Genomic DNA, 20,439 nt, shown 5'->3' with positions numbered 1-20,439 from the left:
CAAAATCTCCTTTGAGAATCTTTCAGGTCTTCTAAGAACGGTCCTTGGGGCTACTGTCTCCCTTAACTTCCCAGGTTCTGCACGTCCCACTGTCCCTCTCCCTTCCAGTTTCAGTACAGATCTACTAGCAAACCTACCCTTGGATTTACACTAACAGTTCTGCTCACGCTTAAGGTCCCAGGTGGGTCTTACTATTGGCTCCTGTCAGAGTGGAAACATTCTGTCAAATAATACAGTTTCTTCCCCGGTGGGAATTTTGTTGTGTGCCTTCTGAAAGTGTATCTTCTTGTAGTGTTGTTGTTGATGATGGAAAAAGAGAGAGAGAGAGAGAGAGAGAGAGAGAGAGAAAACACCAACTGTATGTGCATGCAGAGTGGGGATGGGGGGAGACTGCATCATTTTATTTTATGGGTATTTTGTCTGCATGTATGTCTATGCAGTATGCGTATGCTTGATACCACCAGAGGTCAAAAAAAGGCATTGGAATCCCCGAAATTGGAGTTACAGGCAGTTGTTAGCATTCATGTGCTCCTAACCACTGAACTATTTCTCTAGCTCCGAGAAAAGAGAGAGAGAGAGAGAGAGAGAGAGAGAGAGAGAGAGAGAGAGAGGAGAGATATTTCTGTAAAAAAGGGGGAAAAGGTTGTTAAAAAGGGAAAAATATCAACAACAAGGTATATTTTGACTTAGAGATCCCAGGGAAGCAGAGGAATCAAAGGGAACCATCTCTCTCAGCTGTTGTTGGGTAGGTAAAAAAAAAAAAAAAAGAAAGAAAAAGAAAAGAAAATCACTATGAAGCAATCAGAAGCTGAGGTTCTGGGTCCATCAGAAGTTAGAGGACGGTGTGAGCATCAGTCCTCCCTTGAGTCTACATGAGTTCAGGGTACACCAGAAAGACCAAGAGTACAAACTGGGTGGTGGTAGCACACGCCTTTAATCCTAGCAATCAGAAGGCAGAGGCAGGTAGATCTCTGTGAGTTCGAGTCCATTCTGCAGAATGAGTTCCTGGACAGTCAGGGTTACACAGAAAAATGCTGTCTCTAAATTAAAAAAAAAAAAACAGTTTGGTATACCTGGTATACCTGGTTTGGCTCTAATAAGCAGTGTGCACCTGGATCTTGTGCTCCAACTCCATGACCTCCTGGAACATTGTCCCATAGGGTCTTCTGTCCCCTCCAGTAAAACCAGAGGCTGGGCCTGAGCCAAAAATCCTTGGCCTTGGGGAAATCTTGACAGTGAGCAATATAGAAACAAGAAAACCAAGACCACAAAACCCATGACACATTCAATATACTTTATTAAAAAGTTTCTTTGTATAAATTTCCTAAAATTTTCAACATTAAATCCCACCTCCAAACTCCAAGTCAACAACAATTAAAAAAAAAAAAGAAACCACATTAAGGGAATGGCAAAAAAATATTCTCTATTACGACTTTCTTCGAATTCTTTAATCGAGGCATTTGTCCCAACAGTGCACAAAGATGAAGGGGATCTACTTTCTTCTAATTAGATCATTTTTCAGAGAACTTTAGACGAAGGAAGTTGCTTAACCTCTAATCCAGGAAGCTAGGGCCAGGAAAAGGTTAGCCTCTTGCTTCTCCGTCTAAGTCATGCAAATACAGGAACATGAACCAAGCAGAAATGGACAGAGTAGCTGTGACATTGAGACTATGTTCTAGACATCGCGTTTGCCTGGCACAGGCATCCAAAGAAACTCCAGCTGGAATTCGAGTTTATAGGAATGTTCACATAAACACCAGCAGTGGCTAGCTGTTACAGAACGGTCCAAGTATACGGTAGAACTGCCTGGAGACGGAGAGCAGGGTCCACAGACACGTTTAGCACCATATCGACAGGTCACGTGCAGAGGCTTTCCTCCCGAGGTTGAGTGTCAATCAAAGCAGGAAAAGGCACCGTGCTGGGGCATCTACCCAGAGCTTCTATAAAAAAATGATTTGGAAATGGCTGCCTCCTTCTTCTCCCAGAGGTACGTGTTGCCGGAAGGCCATGCTTGGGTTCCGGTCAGGCTGATAAATCTGGGCGTGGAAAGTATTGAGTGTGGAAGGAAAAAGAGAAGAATGAAGCAAGAGATGGGGAGAGAAGAAAAAGAAGAGAGGTCATCACTAGACATAAAAAATGTTGTGTTTATCGTGGCGATGACCCCACAGCCTCCAGCCTTCCTCACTGGATCCCGGGACCTTCGCAGCTTCAGGTCTGAAATCGGAGCCCACCCTGAAGGAGCCCAGCCTCACCCCCACTTTGTGCACTAGCCCTCTCCCCACTCTGACCTCAGGCGCTGGGCCATTGCTTACGGAATTTCCCACTGTGATGGAAAGACTAAATGGTCTCAGAGTCAACATTATGGTTTTTAGGAAGTAAAATTGGTTTAAAATGAATACATGAATGTTTATCGTTAGTTTTCTGTTACAGATCATTATTCTGTTCTAACAATCATGTACAATGTGACAGTGTGACATTTCTAAAGAGACAAGGACTTGGTAGCGTTTCTGATACACTTGGCTCTGTGGTTCCTAACTGCCAAAGATACACATGTGCTTCCGGGAAACAAATCAATCATTAAAATAACTAATTTTGTGTGGCTTTGTGTATGTATGTGTGTGTGTAAAATTAAAAATTGTATCTCTTTTTAGTGTTTCCCATTGGCACATTCTATCTGAGGATACAATTTAACTAACTTTGTTCAGGTTTTCCACACTCATTGTAATTCAGATACTTCCCAGTGGTGAGGTTGCTAACCCAGACCTCTTCCCATACGAGAGAAAGATGAAACGGACCAAGGGAAGGGCCACTTACCGGGACTGCACATCTTCTCACATTCTTCCTGGGTCTTGAATCTGTTCTCGTTGCCCCCGCAACCTCCATACCAGAACCTCTTGCATCCTTTCTCTTTCATGTCATAGTGCCATAGCAAATCAAAGTCGCCACAAGTCCCACCGTCTTTGGGCAGCTTGCAAATATCTAGAGTATCAAGGAGAGAAAGGAGCGCCAGTCAGACCATGCCAACAACTCAGCCTCCAGAGTCCATGTCAGAGCCTAGGGGAGGATCTCAGGGCTACAGTAGAGAAGGGTTTCATGGTAGGAAGGCTGCAATCTCCCCAAGCCTCGGTTTCCCCACTCTTGCACTGACTGACAGAAGAGTCACTCTCGGGTTTGCAAAGAATAAATAAAACCACACCAAGAATCTCCTATGAGCCAAGACTGAATAGCAACAATAAAATGACAAACTCCACCCACACACACACACATTTCACTCTCTAAGCCATTTTGCTTCTTAGTTTGTTCTGTCTTCAGTGCCCAGAGAAGAAACTGAATTTTCAGACCACGGGCTTTTCTACTCCTTGGTAACATGGCATGAAATTCTTTTAGAATGTACTTCAACAGTAAAGCTGCACATTCCACAAAGAAAGTAGATTGAAAGTTTAGATAGACTGTAAGTGGGCACTCTTTTAAAACAATATTTTTACTTTATTACTTATGTGTCTGTGTGTTACATCAGATCCCCTGATACTGGAGCCATAGGCAGTTGTGAGCAGCCTGACATGGGTGCTGGGAACCGACTGAACTCTGAACTTCTGCAAGAGCAGTAACCACTTTTAACGGCTGGACCTCCTCTCTGGGCTCTCAACAGATGTTCTTTATGACAGGTATGTGTACACACACATGTGTAGCAAGTTTCTTCCCAGCCTCTCACATAAAACTAACATGGAGATGAAACTCCTTGCCAACGCAGAAATGACCCAAGGCAAGGCTGTGAGGGAACAGGAATTAATTTTCCCTCCGGTTAAGGAAGTGCATGTTTTGAATGTATACTTGAGCTGCACCCCAGCTGCAAAGGAAGGCCAGGTCCTCTGGATGCCTACAGAGGTGAGTTTACAGTGTGAGAGCCGGGAGGTTTCTGTTTACAGAACTTTCTGGCAAACTCTGGAGTTAGCTGGCGAATGATGTGCGCATGTAAAGCGCTTTAATCCAAAGGTCTGGAAGTCAAAGCCTGCTTTCAGCAAAAGCCCTGGGAGCAGATAACGTGTGTGTGTCTGTGTGCGTGCGTGCGTGCGTGTGTGTGTGTGTGTGCCAGCTACCAGCCTGACATGCCGCTCTCCCCACAGAGGACCACCTCCATTTAACCCTGTGCAAACCAGAATGTGATTGCTGTAGTAAGCGTTTCCTTGAGCAAAATCAAGAGGGCTCAGTCAAAAGTAGTCAAAATATAACTAGAAATGTGTTCCTCGTCAGTTCCTGTTTTTTTTTAATATTTATTTATTTATTATGTATACAATATTCTGTCTGTGTGTATGTCTGCAGGCCAGAAGAGGGCATCAGACCTCATTACAGATGGTTGTGAGCCACCATGTGGTTGCTGGGAATTGAACTCAGGACCTTTGGAAGAGCAGGCAATGCTCTTAACCACTGAGCCATCTCTCCAGCCCCAGTTCCTGGTTTTAAGAACACAAATTGATCACCTTGGGTACCAGCAGTATTGATGTGTGGATACAAGATTCTGCCAACCCTCCAAGGCAGGTGTAAGTTTCTGAAGCCAGAAACCCATGTCTACAATTGAGGGTTAACGTTTCACTTCAGTTTTCAGTGTGGTTGTGACTAAATTTTGGACGCTTCCTTTCAGGGTTTATAAGTCAAACACTGTAACCAGTTAAGCGGCCTTCTCCCAAGAGATCACCAGCCTTAAGGACAGCCAATGAAAGCAAGCATTTTTCTACCTATTTCTCTCAAGTTGCAGAGTTTAGCTCTTTAAATTGTTATTGACATAAATTTTCCTTCATTGCACCATGTTATGCCAATCAGTGGTAGATAGAAGATAGATAGATGGAGAGAGAGAAAAGGAGGGAGGGAGAATCTATCCATAGTGGAATATAGCTAACAAAATGGTGTATTTCCATATTAAATTACTTTCTATCCTACCAAAACAAACTACAGAAAGAAAGAAAGAAAGAAAGAAAGAAAGAAAGAAAGAAATCACAGCATGCACCAACTGTGAGTCATATTTTGGTGTCAGAAGTGATACTATGAGAAAAAAATGTGTATCTCAGAATCGATACAACAATAAAATTTTGGCAAGCATGGGCCAACCATTCATTTGGAGTTGTGCAATCGACCCAGTCCTACCTCCTCTGATAAAATGCTGTCAGCTCTACAGACTGGTCATTTTCCAGATAAGTGACAATAAACACCAAACACAAGACGAGGTCTTTGGCTAGCTTTGGCACTGACACTTTCTTTCCACAAGAATGGTTAAGTTATTGATTTGCATTTCATTTGGTAATAGAGAAAAAAAATCAATGCTCTTAGTTAGACTTGCTTTGGTTAGAAATTTTCACTTTAAACTGAAAGATGCAAAGAAAGAATTCACCCCAAGGCTTCCCCAGTCACAAGTGAGATGAGAAAAAAAAATAGTTACTAAGAAAGTTCTAAAACTAAAATTAACATCCAATGTACAGTTCTTGCAGTAACAAGCTCATGGTTGTCAATCAGCATCTGTACACTCAACCTCTCCCTGCCTTCCCAAGTGAAATAAAACCAAAGGAATTGTTCAGCTGTTGCTAAGGGCCCTGTTTAACAGGCAGCGGCCAGACTACTGTAAAGTGGCTGAATTGTGATATTTAAGAGCCAGACCTCAGACGGAGGATGTGGAGTCAGAGTCCCCTCCCCTTGTGGAGCTGTGTCAAGCCACAGACATTCACCTACAGACTCAGGCTGGGTGCTCCAGGCCCAGCAGTGGGAAGGAGACAGGTTTTAGATTCACCTCTGACAGATGCTCTGTAACCTTGACAGAGTCGTGGGCTCCATTAAAAAGCAAAACCAGCATCACCTCTTTTTCACATAGTCCTGCCTGTCTGGCTGGAAAATGCCTCCCTAAATCTGAAAGCAGCAACTCCACACTGAAACACAGAACAGCCTGACCCAGATTCGTGTTTCAAGATTATGCTGTTTGCACTAACTAAACACTGTTTATCCAGTCTTATCCTTCTGAGATACACATAAAGGAAACAAAACCATCCCTGAATCTTGCTATCTAGGAGTTCCTCTAGGTCATTATTTTTCTCCATGAAAGAAGAATTTGCTAGAGATTTTGCATTTTCCACTGCCAAAGAGGCAAAAGCTAGTAAGAGGGATTCAAATGGAACACGCAGTTTTCTGTGCCTTTGAAGTGTGTGCATACTAGGTCTTCTTCAACTGTTTTTTTTTATTTTTTCTTACTATTATTGTGTGTGTGTGTGTGTGTGTGTGTGTGTGCACGCATGATAGGAGAGAAGGGTGTGCCACAGTGTGAGTATGAAAGTCAAAGAAAAATAGAGAGTAGGTTCCCTACTTCCACGTCTATATGGATTCTAGGGGGGTCAAAATCAGGTTGTCCAGCTTGCACTGCAAGTGCTGCACCCACTCCGTCATCTCACTGCTCCATAACCAGTATCTTGAAGGGAAATCTGGAAGAGCCCAGCTACAGAGATGTGGCTTCTATTTGAGGTCAGTCTTCTTATTGGGGCCTTCTAAGTATACACCAGAATAGACTGTGAGCCAGGCAGAAGACAGAAGCATCTTAAGACAGGGGTGGCTCTTCAGTGTCGCTGCAGCTGCAAATGAGGATGACTCACAGAAAAAGGACACAGTGAGAGGCATTCCATTCCTCCTGATGGACCAGAGAGTACCACACCATCTCCACGCTGACAGAAGCTTGTACTCTGAGGACTATGAAACAACACCACATCTAAGTTCTTGTGGAATTTTGAGTCCTGTTAGTGCTGGCATCTTTGGTTGACCCATCCTAAGTCAAGTATGTTGAATACTGCAGTTATCACTTCCTCAGTGCTAAGGAGATGAGCCAAGCCTCTGCTCTGCTAATTGAGCATGGTAGTTTGCATGAGAATGACTCCCACTGGCTCGTGTGTTTGAACATTTGGTCCCCTATGCTGGCTAGTTTATGACAATTTGGCAAGAGCTAAAGTCATTTGAAAGGAGTGAACCTCAATTAAGAAAATTTCTCCATAAGATCAGGTTGTAGGCAATTAATTTCTTAATTAATTTCTTAATTAGTGATTGATGGTGCCATCCCTGGGCTAGTGATCCTGGGTTCTATAAGAAAACAAGTTGAGCAAGCCATGGGGAGCAAGCCAGTAAGTAGCACCCCTCTGTGGTCTCTGCATCAGCACCTGCCTCTAGGTTCCTGCCCTGAGTTCCTTTGATGATGAACAGTATCTGTAAATGTAAGCCAAATAAACTTTTTCCTCCCTAAGTTGTTTTTGGTCATGGTATTTCATCACAGCAACAGTAACCCTACCTAAGACAGAACAGTTTGAGAAGAATTAGGAGGTGTGGTTTTGTTGGAGGAAGTATGTCCTGGGTAGACTTTGAGGCTTTAAAATCCCCCCCCCCCCGGTGAGTTCTTAGCTTGTGGACCAGGAGATGGGCTCTCTGCTACTCTGGCTGCTTGTAGCCTGCTACCTCTGCTCCACCATCATGAATAGACCCTTATTCCTCTGAAACTGTAAGCCCAAACAAACTCTCTCTTCCATAAGTTGCCTTGGTCATAGTGTCTTATCACAGCAACAGAACAATAACTAATAAAGGGGGCTACTGGTTCTTAGACTCATATTCCAAGGACATAAGTCATGCCTGTCACTAACAGACACACTCTGGCACCCAAAAGAGCGGTCTACAAGACCAAGCCAGAATGTGGTGTTTCGGGAACTGGAAACACATCCGAATCCTTGTATTCTGTGGGATCTAATCTGGTTGTCTGGTGTTTCCTAAGCAGTTTCTTATAGGTAATTCAACGAGTGAGTGAAACCCTATTCTTTGCAACACCGCAGACCACAAAGTTAACCCTAGTCTCAATCTTAAACTGAGAGAGGAAGTGACTAATAGAGACAAGCATGCTACCCACGGGCTCAGAAGCAGCTCCCTCCAGCTCCCTCCAAAGTATGGTGACAAGCATGGCTCTCTGCATTTGAGTCAGGCAGTTTGCAGAATGAGATGAACTCAGCACCAAGAGCCCCCTTGGAACTTACCCATGGAAGTCATGCGAATTGGTCTCAGGCAGGTGGCCTCAGTTTCAAAAGATTCACAATGCCTGAGCGAATACTTTCTGAGACCCATCAGTGGGCCTATTATTGCCATGACTCACCTGTTTTAGTGAGAAACAATGGTTCTGTGTTCACCATTAGATTGATGGTTGAACTAGACGCTGGTCGCGCTGGCTGGGCTTTCTCTATAAGGAAAAGAAATGCAGGCAACTAGTAGTTGACTTAGAAACTAAAAGGACTGGGAATGCTAAGCCACAGATGTACACTTGCCTTTCCAGAAAATTAATCTCTTAGGTAATAGGGTGTTGTCGGAACATAGAAGTCTGTACTCACTACAGATGTTGTAATATACATGTTAAATCCACCTGTTTCAAAGCAGGTGAAGGGATCCCCTGACCCAGAAGAATGGTGTCCTGGAGTTGGAGACTCCCTAGCCTGGGGCTACTAGTGGGAATTCATTTCTTCAAGAATGATTCCACCATATGAAGCATGCTGAACTAAGGAGATGCTCCACCCACATCCTTGAGCAGAGGGGTCAAGAATAGAGGGATGAGAACCCAGAATGACTCGGAAAGAAGAGAGGTATGGTCCCGAGTGGTTCAGAAGGGCTGGAAATGAAGGACATGGTGGTGTGTACATGGTGTAAGTCCCAACCACTTGAGAAGTGAAGTAGAAAGATCATTTGAACCCAAGGGTTCCAGGACAGCCTAAACAACATAGAGACCTATCAATAGTAATAATAATAATAGAAAATTACTGAAAAGGAAAGAGAGAAAAGGCCTGAGTAAAGTGTACAAGCCAGCTGAGTATGGGTATGTAGGGCCAGGGAGGGAGAGACTGGCAGACCATCTGGTGTCAAACCCTCGAGTCAGACACCTCATGACTCTCCACACATCGAGACTTCTTAAACTCCTCCCTGGCTCCCTAAGGATTCACTTCCATTCACTGAACTTGGAAACAGGGACAGGTAGTGTCAACAGAAACCCCAACATCTCCACAGCTAGGATTCAAGCCCCATTTCCCTAGGAGCTGCCATGGGTGGGATGAGCTAAGGCAGAGCAAATCTGGTCTCCCCCATAAATTATCCCAGAAGCCAAAAATGAGAAAATTGTATAGGGGGCTCCATCTTCCATGTGGCTACTGTGTTTTAGATTTGCAGGGTGCAACCTAAGTACCCAGGATGGACAGGGTTTGCATTTTATTTTATTTTTGGTGCCCGTCATGGAACTAGCTCATGTAGACCAGGCTGGCCTTGAACTCACAGAGATCCACCTGCCTCTGCCCCCCGAGTGCTGGGATTAAAGGTGTGTGCTACCGTCACCTGGCCCAGATTTCACTCTTTAATTGGGTTAGTGCTTCAGAATAGACTCAGTACAGCATTCATTGTTTGACATCCTAATTGGCATGCCATGTGGAAATCAAGAATTAAGTGCTTCCAAATGAGCCGTGCACTTACTTGTGTTGAAACTTCCTTGGTAGATGGTTCTGACCTGGGACTGCAGGTAGGCGACCACAGCCACATGATACATCTGTCCAGGCAGCAGGCCACTGACGACACGGTCAGTGACAGTGAGGTTTTGTCTCAGAACCAAGGACTGGTCATGGGCCGAGGTTACAGTGAGGTCATAAAAATAGGAACTAGAGGGCTCGGGCCGCTCCCAGTGGAGTCTGGCGCTGTTCTCCGAGACTTCAGAGACCTGTACTTCTCGAAACACTCTCGCTGAAAGAGCAGAGCAGAGGGCAAGGTTAAAAAGTAAAACTCCTCATGACACAGAACACTTCACACAGACACATGGGAGCTTCAGAAGAAGTCTGGAAGATGTCAGCGGACAGCCATCCCAAAGCTTGCCAAGAAAGGGAACCAATGTCCCATCCGTCAATCAAATCCTCCATCAGCCTGCATGGCATATCACTGCACAGTTACAAAGCTGCCCCCCCACTTCTTTATCAATAATGCACATAAATAACTGCTTTGATTTTTCTATCAAAAATTACTTGGTAAGATGATACTTTAGATACTAACTTCCAGCATGATAGCAGAAAGTTAGGTGTGCAGTACAAAACCCGTCCTGGGATTCCAAGCCATGGAAAATCAGGACATGTTAGGCTATGGCAAGAACTGGTTGTCAGGAGGTCTCAGCTCTCCCTCTGCTCATAAAATGAAGATAGTTTCCTCTGTTTTGAGAGCACTTATATTCTAGGCTCTTCTTCTTTTGTAGCTTATGGCATTCTGTAGACTCTTCCTACCTCTTTGAAAGAAAGGAAACAATGATCCTCCCTGGGTCTCCTTAACTCACCCATCCCTCGCTAACAGATGTGCTTTCCTTGGGTCAGAACGAGCATGCGTGTCAGCCTCTGAGGAACAATTGAGTTTCTGAGGTGCAATCTCTCACTTTACTGAACAAACCCCCGGTACTGACACAGAGCTCAGTGTGGGACCCCTTTCTGTGGGCATCCATATTGGAAGGAACGGAGTGATTATCATGGCTCCAGGTTAGATCTTTCCAAGTCATATTACAAGGGGGAAGGTTTGGTTCCAGAAAGAAAGAGAGAAAGAAACAAGGGAGGGAGGAAAAAAGGGAGGGAGGGAAGGGAAGGGAAGAGAAGGGAAGGGAAGGAAAGGAAGGAAGAGAAGAGAAGGAACAAAAGAAGGAAGGACAGCTATGGATGTGGCCCCACACAAAATCATAAACTTACTTAAAATATTACAAAATGTTTCCTGTGTAACTCGATTACAGAGTTCTCAAGCTTGAACTTTGGCCATGACCGTGTCACGTGGCAATGTCAAAAAGTTGGACAGACTCCTGACCCATGACCCACGGGTGGTGAGGCCATGGGACCCAGAGAAGAGCTTACTACTGCTGTGTTCCTAAACCAGTGTGATTCCTAGCTGCATTCTAAATGCTTATCTTTACACCCACAGGTAAGTACAGCTATCACCCCTCATCAAAGATGCTTCCTTTTTGCAACAGATGGAGACCAACTGATAGCAGGGTACCCAGCGCTAACTGATATATCTACAACACAACCTCTATAGCTAAGGCTCAGGGAACATTATGGAAGAAGGGAAAGAAACCTGTAAGAGTCAGGGACACAGGACATCTACGGCAGGGAAACTACACCCGAGGAAGCAGGACTGGTAGTAAGGGAAGGTGTTGCCTTCATCAGGACCCCAGCAGCCTTGAGAGATCATAAGAGGAAAAGCTGCTTCGTGATACAGAGAAAAGCAAAAGCGATGTGCAGACAATCCTCTGTCATGGCTAGCATCTTCTACAGTCTGTCATCAGCTATTCCCACTGTGGATCAGCAGCCTACCCTGTATACCGGCTTCCAGGGCCATAGCCTCGGAGTGGTAAACGCATGCATCAAAGATGGCTCTCTAGTCAGCTTTTCTTACCCATGGACTTAGTAGTGGCTGGTTTGGTGGCAGCTGGTTTGGCCTGTGGCCTGGAGGTCTCTGGCTTAGTAGCAATTGTCCTTGAAGCAGCAGCAACGTGTCTGGCTGCTGCGGGCTTTGCTGCTGCTGGCTTCGCCGCTGCCGCAGGTCTGACTGTGGCTGTGTTCGTGGCCACGGGTTTGGCTGCCACATGCTTGTTGGCAGAGACTGGCTTCACAGCGGCTGGTTTAGCCAGGACAGGATGAGCTGGGGCTGGCTGAGTATGCATTGGTTGAGCAGGAGCTGGCTTAGCAGGGGTTGCTGGCTGAGCAGGGGCTGGTTTAGCAGGCATTGCTGGCTGAGCTGGGGCTGGCTTAGCAGGAGGAGGTGCTGGTTTAGCAGGGGCTGGTTTAACAGGGGTTGCTGGCTGAGCAGGGGGTGCTGACTGAGCAGGGACTGATTTAACAGGGGCTACTGGTTTAGCAGGGACAGGTTTAACAGGGGTTGCTGGCTGAGCAGGGGCTGGCTTAGCAGGGGTTGCTGGCTGAGCAGGGGCTGGCCTAGCTGGTGCTGGCTTAGCAGCTGGCAGATTCACAATTGCTGTTGGTTTGGTTGTTGTCATTGGCTTCATTGTGGTCACAACTTTGGGCGTAAGACTTGAATTAACATTATACAGAGTGTTTCTGTTAAAAACAAATCAAGCATTACCTGTACCCATACTTTTGCATGTTATGTGAAATAGAGAGTCATAACCCTTATGATAAATAGGAAATTTGTGGTTTTAGCAATATCCAGGTACTGGCATCGGTAGATTTTATATAGCATTGCATGTACTATTTCTTACTTTTAGAGTCTACCACTAAGAAAATATTGAACAGCATATTAAAATAGAATTATTCAAAAACAATTACATCAATTATAAATAAATCGGCTATGCTATTTTCAACTGATAAGAAAAGATGGAAAGCAGAAGGGACAGGGGAAAATCTCTAAAATGTTCTAATTTAAACAGCTAACTGAGTCATGAATGTCGAAACCAGTACTATTTGTTCGCATATAAAGTATTTCCTCATTAGGGGAGGTAGCTCACACTTGTACTCCTGGAACACTGGAAAGATGAGACAGGAGAATTGCTATGAGTTTGAGATCAGCCTGGGCGACAAAGTGAGATCTCCAGGCCGGCATAGACGACACAGTAAGACCATGTCTAAAAAGGTCAAAAGGAAAGGAAAGGGAGAGTGGGGGAGGCAGAAGAGGCGGCAGAGGGTTGTGTAATGCAATACAGCAGACTCTCAACTCAGTTCACACTCACCACACTTGAGTCTAGGCTAGCCTCGGGGCTTATGGACCCATAAAATGTGGATTAAAGCAACAACGTTCTAGGATGGGCTTAGGTCTCAAGAAACCCTATACTTAGTTCTTTTTCTTGTGAAAACCCTCCTGGTCAATTTGTGAACAAGCTCAGGCTAGACCACTGGAAGACGAGAGGTCCTGCGGAGCAGAGATGAACCTTCCCATCTAAGACAAGGCTAGACCAGCCTGTCCATAGCTAAGAAACATATGGTCATCAACATAAAGGAGGCCAGCAGGGAAAAAAAGGAAGAAAAAGCACCCAGCTGAACCCAGTCAGAAATTTCTAACCCACAGGATTGAAAACTTCTCGTTTTAAATCTCTGAGTCCTGGGTGTTTCGTTACACGGCAGAGACTAACCAATACAAAAGCATGCTTAAGAACTCACATTACTTTAGGGAAGCCGTATTGTCTGCTTCAGTGTCTCCACGAAGCTTGGGATTGGTTGGAGAAATTCTGCCCTACAACCTCTCTAGTGCTATGGCCATTTGGTATGACAATTACAATACTTACACATGTCTGTGGCCAAACTTCACACTATTCTTCACTGGTTGGTCCCCTTGGAACCAGTCGCACTGTTTCCTGATATCTGGAGGCAGGTAAAATGCATTTTCACCTAGAACGGGGAAAAAAAAAATCAAACTTCATGAGGATCATATGGAAATTAAAATTAGTGTGTTGATGAGTTGGGTACACCACTACTTGGGTGACTCAGTTTAAAGACAATATGTCCTCAATGGGAGAAAGTAGAACAGAATCGACGAAACTTTAAGTAGAAAGTATAACAGGTTCCAGACATGAACATTGAATTATAATCCAGTTATGTTTGTGTTCTCCGAACGTTTTGTGGAGCATACTCTTCTTTCCCCCTGGGTAAGGCTGAGGCTTGCCTTTGCTTCATGTTCTCCTGGACTGTTTTGTGGGGGAGGCCTTCACAATGTGAACAGGATGTTGTTCCAGGGGCTCGGCTTCCTCTTCAGTGGTAAATATTCAGCATGGGCATGATTTCTTATGTTTTATAGACTGCCCTCATTCGTTTGATATGTGACTTGTGCTGATTTGCTGGGAACTATACCATGCCCCAGCAAATACAATGAACTGTTTGTTCCTGTGGAGGATGCAGTCTCCAGATACCACAGAGCTAGAGACAGATGACCCATAAGCCACATAACTGACACCCTAAGTCCAGTGTGCAAAGGTGGGGACTACTGGGAATTAGTTTTTAAGATAAATGCAGAGCAGGCACTGAGATAACAAAGGAAGAAATGAGACGGAGGGTGTGTCCCACCCGGAGGCAAGCATAGGTCTGACAGCAAATCCCAAAGCAACACAACCCCTTCTAGAAGTTTCCCTCAATCCCCCCAGCAGGATAGACTTCCTCTGGCACACCAGCATACTGGGTCATGCATAGTCAATGTGTGTTTGGTCCATTTGTAAACTAGTTGTGAACCCTTTGAAACACCATCAATGTCTCATGGATGGAAAGTACTAGTCAAATGGGCAGAATACACTGGCATGGAGACAAAAGGTGTGGCCTATGTATGCCCTGTTGACTCTAGCTCCTAACTCAAGGCACAGGATCATCTCACACACACACATGAACACACACACATATGTAATGTATGTGTGTATGTATATATACATAAATGTATATATTGTGTTGAATGAATATATATACAAACAAATATTTATATTGTATTAATATACATACTGGGTGCATGAATGAACAAGGTCACATCAGCACACAGATGTTTATATGTGTTTTCTGTGACTGTTCTCCCAGTTTTATTACCACAGTATGGACCAGAATATACTATGTGTGGCATAGGACTTACTGTTGACAAAGGACGGGAGCAGTCTCCCAAAGCGCATCAGAGGCTCCTCGTTGAGCTCAGTTGATTTGTCCACAAGCTTGAAGAAGACATCGTTGGGCTCACTGGCGAAGCTGTACACCTCCTTGACATTTACCTTCCTGCCAATGCCCAGAACCACGAAGAAGTACCCTTTGCACTTGGCCTGCAGGATGGCTCTCTGGGCCTCCTCCAGCTGCTGCCTCTGCATATCACCCGTCAGCATCAGCACCATGATTTTGAGGTCCCTTGGGTTTGGTGCATTTTCAAAGACGTTCTCTATGGTGTATTCAATAGCATTGCCCAGAGCCATGGTTCCCTGCAATTGGGTCATCCTCCTGCTAAGGAAGTCCAGCAGCTTTTCCTTGGTGCCGTAGTCTGTCAGTGAGAATTCCACCTTCACAGGGGGAACACTAGCATTGTCCATGGACTCATAGGTGGCCTGCTGCACAACAGCCACTCTGGCAAAGTGCTGGGAGGCTTTAGGGTCTGGACTCAGGTCCAGCTGCCTGACCACGTAGCCTATGTACTTCTTCATCTCATTGAACTGGAATAGGGTGGTAGCCTCTGAGCTATCCAAGATGAAAGCCAGGTCTATGTCCACATCACTGCCCGCTGCCCTCCGGTCCCTGAAGGAAGGCCTCCAGCTGCCAAATCCACAGGATGGGTCGATATTGCAAATGTCTAGAAAAAAAGTATAGTGGCCTATTATCTTGTGGTTCCCTCAGCATCCCCACCTTCTGGGAGTCAGGTACCACTATCATCACATGAGACAGAAACTTTGCTGGGAAGGATGGCACACACCTACAATCCTGGCACTGGGGAGGCTGATGCAGGAGATTGCCAGGTTGACGCAGCCTGGGATACATACTAAGACTATGCCTCACTGCCCTAACTGTGGCCAGATCTCAGTTTCTGTCCCCTCATTTCACTAAATGAAACTTGTCAATGACTTAAAGTCATGTTCCGTGAAGCTCAAACACTCCTGTCACTTGCTATTCCTTAAAGAAACACATTCTAAAAATGCTTTTGAGCCAAACGCATAGGCTCTAGATTCCAAGATGAGAACATCCTTGCATGGCCTTTACATTGGTAAATATAACGAGCCTTGAGTCTTAACCGAACTAAGCTCATCATCGTCACTCCTTATTGAAACGTTCCTCTGTAGTCATAACGTAAGTGGCTGGACAGACCCCCCAGGCTTATAGGGACAGCTTACCCAAGCAAACATGGCAGGTGAGGACATTCTTCAGGAAGTCTGTGAGGTCCCCCCTTGCAGGCAGAACCAGGGCGTGTCCCACTGCTGTGTTATTGATCTGGTTTAGACAAGGGGAGATGTTGGGGTGGACACACACATAGGGAGTCATTATGCAAACAGGGAGTAGGGACAAGACACAAACAATGAGACAACCTCCCCCCCCCCTTGGCACAGCGCCTTTTCATTTGGACTCTGGGTACTTAGATGGTTAATTAGGCATTAATAAACAGAGGGGTATAAAATATTATAGTGGTGATTTTAGCAAGGGCAGAAGCTAGCAAACACTGATCCATCCTTTCCCAGTTTCCTCTAGTTTAGACAGTGACAAGGCAACCAAGAACATCACTCCTAGGAGATGAGAAGGTCCTGCCCATCCTAGCCATGGGCATGTAGCATCCGTGTAATGAGTCACAGATGTGAATGAGTGAGGGGATTCCTGTTGATCTATGGAAACTGTAATACTCTTATATGCTTCTAAGTCGCTCAGCCCACACAAAGTAAGATGAACAAAAATGTTCGCTCGTAAGAACTCATGGCCAGGAGCCCAAGCTTAATATTGAACTCCAAACCCAGTGTCTGGCCTCAAACCAGCCTAGTTTGGCAGAATAAACACTGAGGGATGGTGGCCCCGAGGGAACCTTAGCTTGCTGACACAGAAAGCGGTGATCCCAACTGGTAAGGCACAAGATTCCCACCTCAGCTCCCAAGAAAGAAACCCAAGACACAGAGAGGGGTAATGCGACATGCCTATAAGGCAGGTGGCAGTGAGGACTAAGGACACCTAATTCTGGTGAGGGACTCCGGTCCTTCATATCTATTATTTATGAGTCTTGACCAGCGTCGCTAGAAGTAGCTCTGAATAGACACTGCTGGTCATTTAACAATTAAACACCCAAGTGAGGAGAGTGTGAGTCTTCTCCATAGGCTGCCCTAGGGGCCTAGTTAAGGAAAGGATTTCACAGTGGGACAGATCTTGAGGCCACTCGTATTTTGAGGACCTCCCTGAGAAGCTGTAAGTCCCCCATGACCAGCTCTGGGAGAGTCTCCTCCAGAACAGAGTGGAGTGACCTGTAACCAGTGCATGGATCTCAGAGTCTGGTGGCCCAGCAGCTCCTCCACACTTGAGGTCCTCACTAATCCCAAGATCATCTTCTCCATTGGGTGGAAGAGAAAGTACAAAGCTTAGAATACGTTGTAGGAAGCAAATGCCAAAGGCAGGGTCATCTGAAACTGAAATGGAGCCATTTGGGGAGGAGCCAGAACTAACCCACTCCACTGAGTGACAGAATTCACCCACACCAACACCCTCTACCTGCCCAGTAAGGACACAGAGCCTTGCTACCCAGCCAGAACTATGAGCACGTATGACGGGACTGGAGGGAATAAGTTACAGTCCCCTGGATGTTGGTTGGTCCAATGCTGAAGCCATAGGCTGCTCTAGACACCCCACAAGAGGTCTCAATTGGCCCAGCCTCCTAGGACTCTTTAGAACACATAGACTATGAATCCTTGGTTGAGAAAGGCATTCCAGAGAGTCTTCTCAGGAATAAGGGGGGAGAGGTACCAAAAGCACAGAGCCCAGACCTGCAGAGCATTGATGAGCTGTCGGTCCTCCTGGCTTGTAAGGAACAAGGGCGTGATCCCTGCATCAGAAAGCTTGAGCACGGCCTCTCGGAGCTGAGGGGATGCTGTTGTGGGCTTATTGCTGAAGAAAACGGCCACTTTTCTCATCAGAAATCCACTCCTCACGCGTTTAAATGTGTTCCTGGCCACGAAGGACATTGCGGTCTCCAGGCTCTGTTGCTTAGATGTCAAGGCCACTTGGAGATTCTGAATGCTGTCTAGCAGGGCAGACTTCTTCTTGGAGTCAGCAAAGCGGATCTCTGTGGTCACCTCATTGTTATAGGTGACCACGGCCACTCGGGCACCCCTCGGGCAGTTGCTCTCAGCGATGGTCAGATCTCCCACAATCCTCAGGAGCACGTCTCGCATACGGCTGAAGGTGTCCTGAGTGACCCCCTCAGAGGTGTCCAGGGCAAAGGCAAGTTCTGTTGGGAATACAGGGCACTCCAGGGGCCCTGTGGGAAATGGGGATTTCAGAGAAAAGTTTTACTCACCCAAAGGAGCCGTCTCTCTTCAGAAGGATGCGAAATTACTAAAACTCACCATAGCAACAAGCTACAAAGGAAAAAAGGAGAAGAAAAGATGAAAGTCAGGTCTGTTGGTTAAAAATGCCAAGCATAAAAACATGATGTGCCATAGGCAAGAGAAGAGTGAATACTTACGGCATTTGTCTTTGATATTCTGGATGAGGGCACATTGCTTGGAAGGAAAAAGAGAGTGTTAGAGAGGGCAGGTGACAGGCGTGCAAGACAATAGTTCACTCTGGACACTCTCTACTTACATCAACAGAGTCGCCTCGGTTGCCCTTGTGACCCTGCAAAACCAAGCAAGGACAATCTGAGAGAGGAAGCAGATGCTTACGGTGTGGAATTAGAGGGGAGGGGGACTAATGAGGAGGGGGCAAGCACAATCAAGTCATGATATGTACACTGATGGAAACAGCAGAGGAAACCCAATGGGCTGTGTTAAGAACCATAATAAAGAGAAAAAAAAAAAAAACAAAAGGTCACTTGTTAGCCATAGGATCATGATGGGAAGCAAAAGACACTGCACATAGCCTTGAGCTTCTGCAGCCTCGCCATCTAAAATCGATTTCATTGTTTGAGTAGAAGAAAGCCACTTTTGAAGACCAAGTGTTCTCCCTGGGAAGTGAGCGGGGTTTGAAGAAGCACCCATCACACTTGGAAGTTCACTGTTCATCTAAATAACTCGTGAATCTAACCATAACCATGTGGGCCCCTCTTAACTGCCCTTAGCAACAAGCACAGCTTCTCCTGAGAACACAGCTTCTCTACCAGGCACATTCTGCACAGCCCGGTCCCTGGAGAAGCGAAGGTAAGGGATCCCCACATGGTCCCCTCCATGTTGAAAGTACCCCATCTCTGCAGGATTCTACACTTAGGCTCCAGAGACCGACTCATGACTGCCCTCTTTGTCCCTGTGTTTGGTCAACCTGATGGTCAAGCTTTGCAGGCTACTTGGCTGGCTTTCCCTGAAGCAGTTACTTTTGGCTATTAACCTGAAATAACTGTGAGCCACCCAATTAAGTGCGTCACTCCTCCGTCTTGCAACCATTATATTCCCAGACTCAACCTTCATCCCTTGGCTTCAAGCAACCCAGTCCCTCAGAGTTTCCCTCTAGGAAGCTTGGCCAGCTCCTGGTTCATCTTGTTCATTCTTCCTTGAACCTCATGCATTTCAATAGAGGGACAAACCAAACATGGAAACAGTAGTATCAGTCACAAAGGTCCCTTCTTGGCCCTGGGGAAAGCATGACTGATGGATTCTAAACAATGAGTCAGTGGCTCCCTTGGGAATTTTATAGCCACAGCAAGTGTTCCCCAAAGCCAGATTTGGTCTAATTGTGCAACTTGTGCAACTTCTACAAGATGCACGCAAACGTACTGCAACTTGCTCTCTCCAAACAAACTAAGAGAGAGAGAGATTACAAAGGCTGCGGAGAAGCACATAAAACAAATTTAGAGCTCAGTGGTAGACCGACAGCTTGCCTGCTATGAACGGGGCCTTGGGTTCAGTTCCTAGTACTACAAAAAACATGGTTTTGTTTTCTTGTTTATGGTTCTAGGGATAAAAGCCATAACAGGCACATGCTTTGCCACTGAGATACATTCCCAGCTCCTATAAGACATTTTCAAACTGCAATATTTCGGAACTCAAATGTACTTTTCTCCACCGTGATATCAGAAAGGAAGAAGTTTAATGAACAGATAGTCACACAAGCGCAGGGAGCATTTTTGAGACTGAAAGATGATCGGAAGTTTTCAGAGCTCAGACATGCCCATCACCCTTCCTTCCACCTACCGACTTGTTAGGAACTGGATGGATACTTACAGATGGTCCTGGGTAGCCAGGGTCTCCCTTCTGTCCAACTATCCCTGGAGGTCCTGAATTTCCCTAAAGGAGGTAGAAGATGGAACATTCTTAGTCCCTGTAGGTGGAAGGGTGGTAGGAGGGATCCATTCCAAGCTTCTCCTTTGAGAAGTCTCTCACTTCAACAGGGCTCAATTGTCTCCAAACTTCAGGGGTAAAGGACAAATGACCCCAAAGAGCTTCCTTGAGCCTCCACAATTTACACTCTGGCAGGTTTGGGTAAGATAGAAGATTGTCCCAAACCATCACTAAAATTCTTCTGAGTGTCCAAGATAATTAGTCCCTGCCAATCAGATAACTGGTCATGAACACCACTAGCCCATTGTTTCAAAAGGATCAAGACTGACTGTCTTCATGGTCAAATTAACTGGGTAGCTATTGTTATTAACTATATTTAGGCTACAAACAACTATTAGTAGCTTATATCTATATCTGGACCATGAATTAAGATTCCATCCAATGTTAGGAGGGTAGATGAATGATCATTGAAGAGAAAAATTCAGAAGCAATAGTAGCTAAAGTAAGAAGTGTCTCAG

General features: G+C 45.5%; 1 protein-coding gene across 1 annotated transcript in view; it reads right to left on the bottom strand.

Moving 5' to 3' along the window:
• Positions 1-1,299: 1,299 nt before the first annotated feature.
• Positions 1,300-20,439, bottom strand: part of Col6a3 (collagen type VI alpha 3 chain) — a 79,973-nt gene continuing 60,833 nt past the window's right edge. The window contains exons 32-44 of the mRNA XM_041649992.1: positions 19,865-19,927; positions 18,294-18,326; positions 18,175-18,211; positions 18,056-18,067; positions 17,474-17,967; positions 15,851-15,947; positions 14,617-15,315; positions 13,295-13,397; positions 11,452-12,113; positions 9,511-9,774; positions 8,156-8,239; positions 2,815-2,979; positions 1,300-2,036 (exon numbers count right to left, since the gene is read on the bottom strand). Of these exons, the coding sequence (XP_041505926.1) occupies positions 2,023-2,036; positions 2,815-2,979; positions 8,156-8,239; positions 9,511-9,774; positions 11,452-12,113; positions 13,295-13,397; positions 14,617-15,315; positions 15,851-15,947; positions 17,474-17,967; positions 18,056-18,067; positions 18,175-18,211; positions 18,294-18,326; positions 19,865-19,927 (2,727 nt within the window). The 3' untranslated portion in view covers positions 1,300-2,022. The remainder of the gene's footprint in view (positions 2,037-2,814; positions 2,980-8,155; positions 8,240-9,510; positions 9,775-11,451; positions 12,114-13,294; positions 13,398-14,616; positions 15,316-15,850; positions 15,948-17,473; positions 17,968-18,055; positions 18,068-18,174; positions 18,212-18,293; positions 18,327-19,864; positions 19,928-20,439) is intronic.

Source organism: Microtus oregoni, unplaced genomic scaffold (genome assembly GCF_018167655.1).
Source record: "Microtus oregoni isolate MIOR12 unplaced genomic scaffold, Mior012 000004F_ref0000308, whole genome shotgun sequence".
In the NCBI taxonomy this organism is placed as follows: Eukaryota; Metazoa; Chordata; class Mammalia; order Rodentia; family Cricetidae; genus Microtus; species Microtus oregoni.
This window is presented reverse-complemented; position numbering and strand designations above follow the sequence as displayed.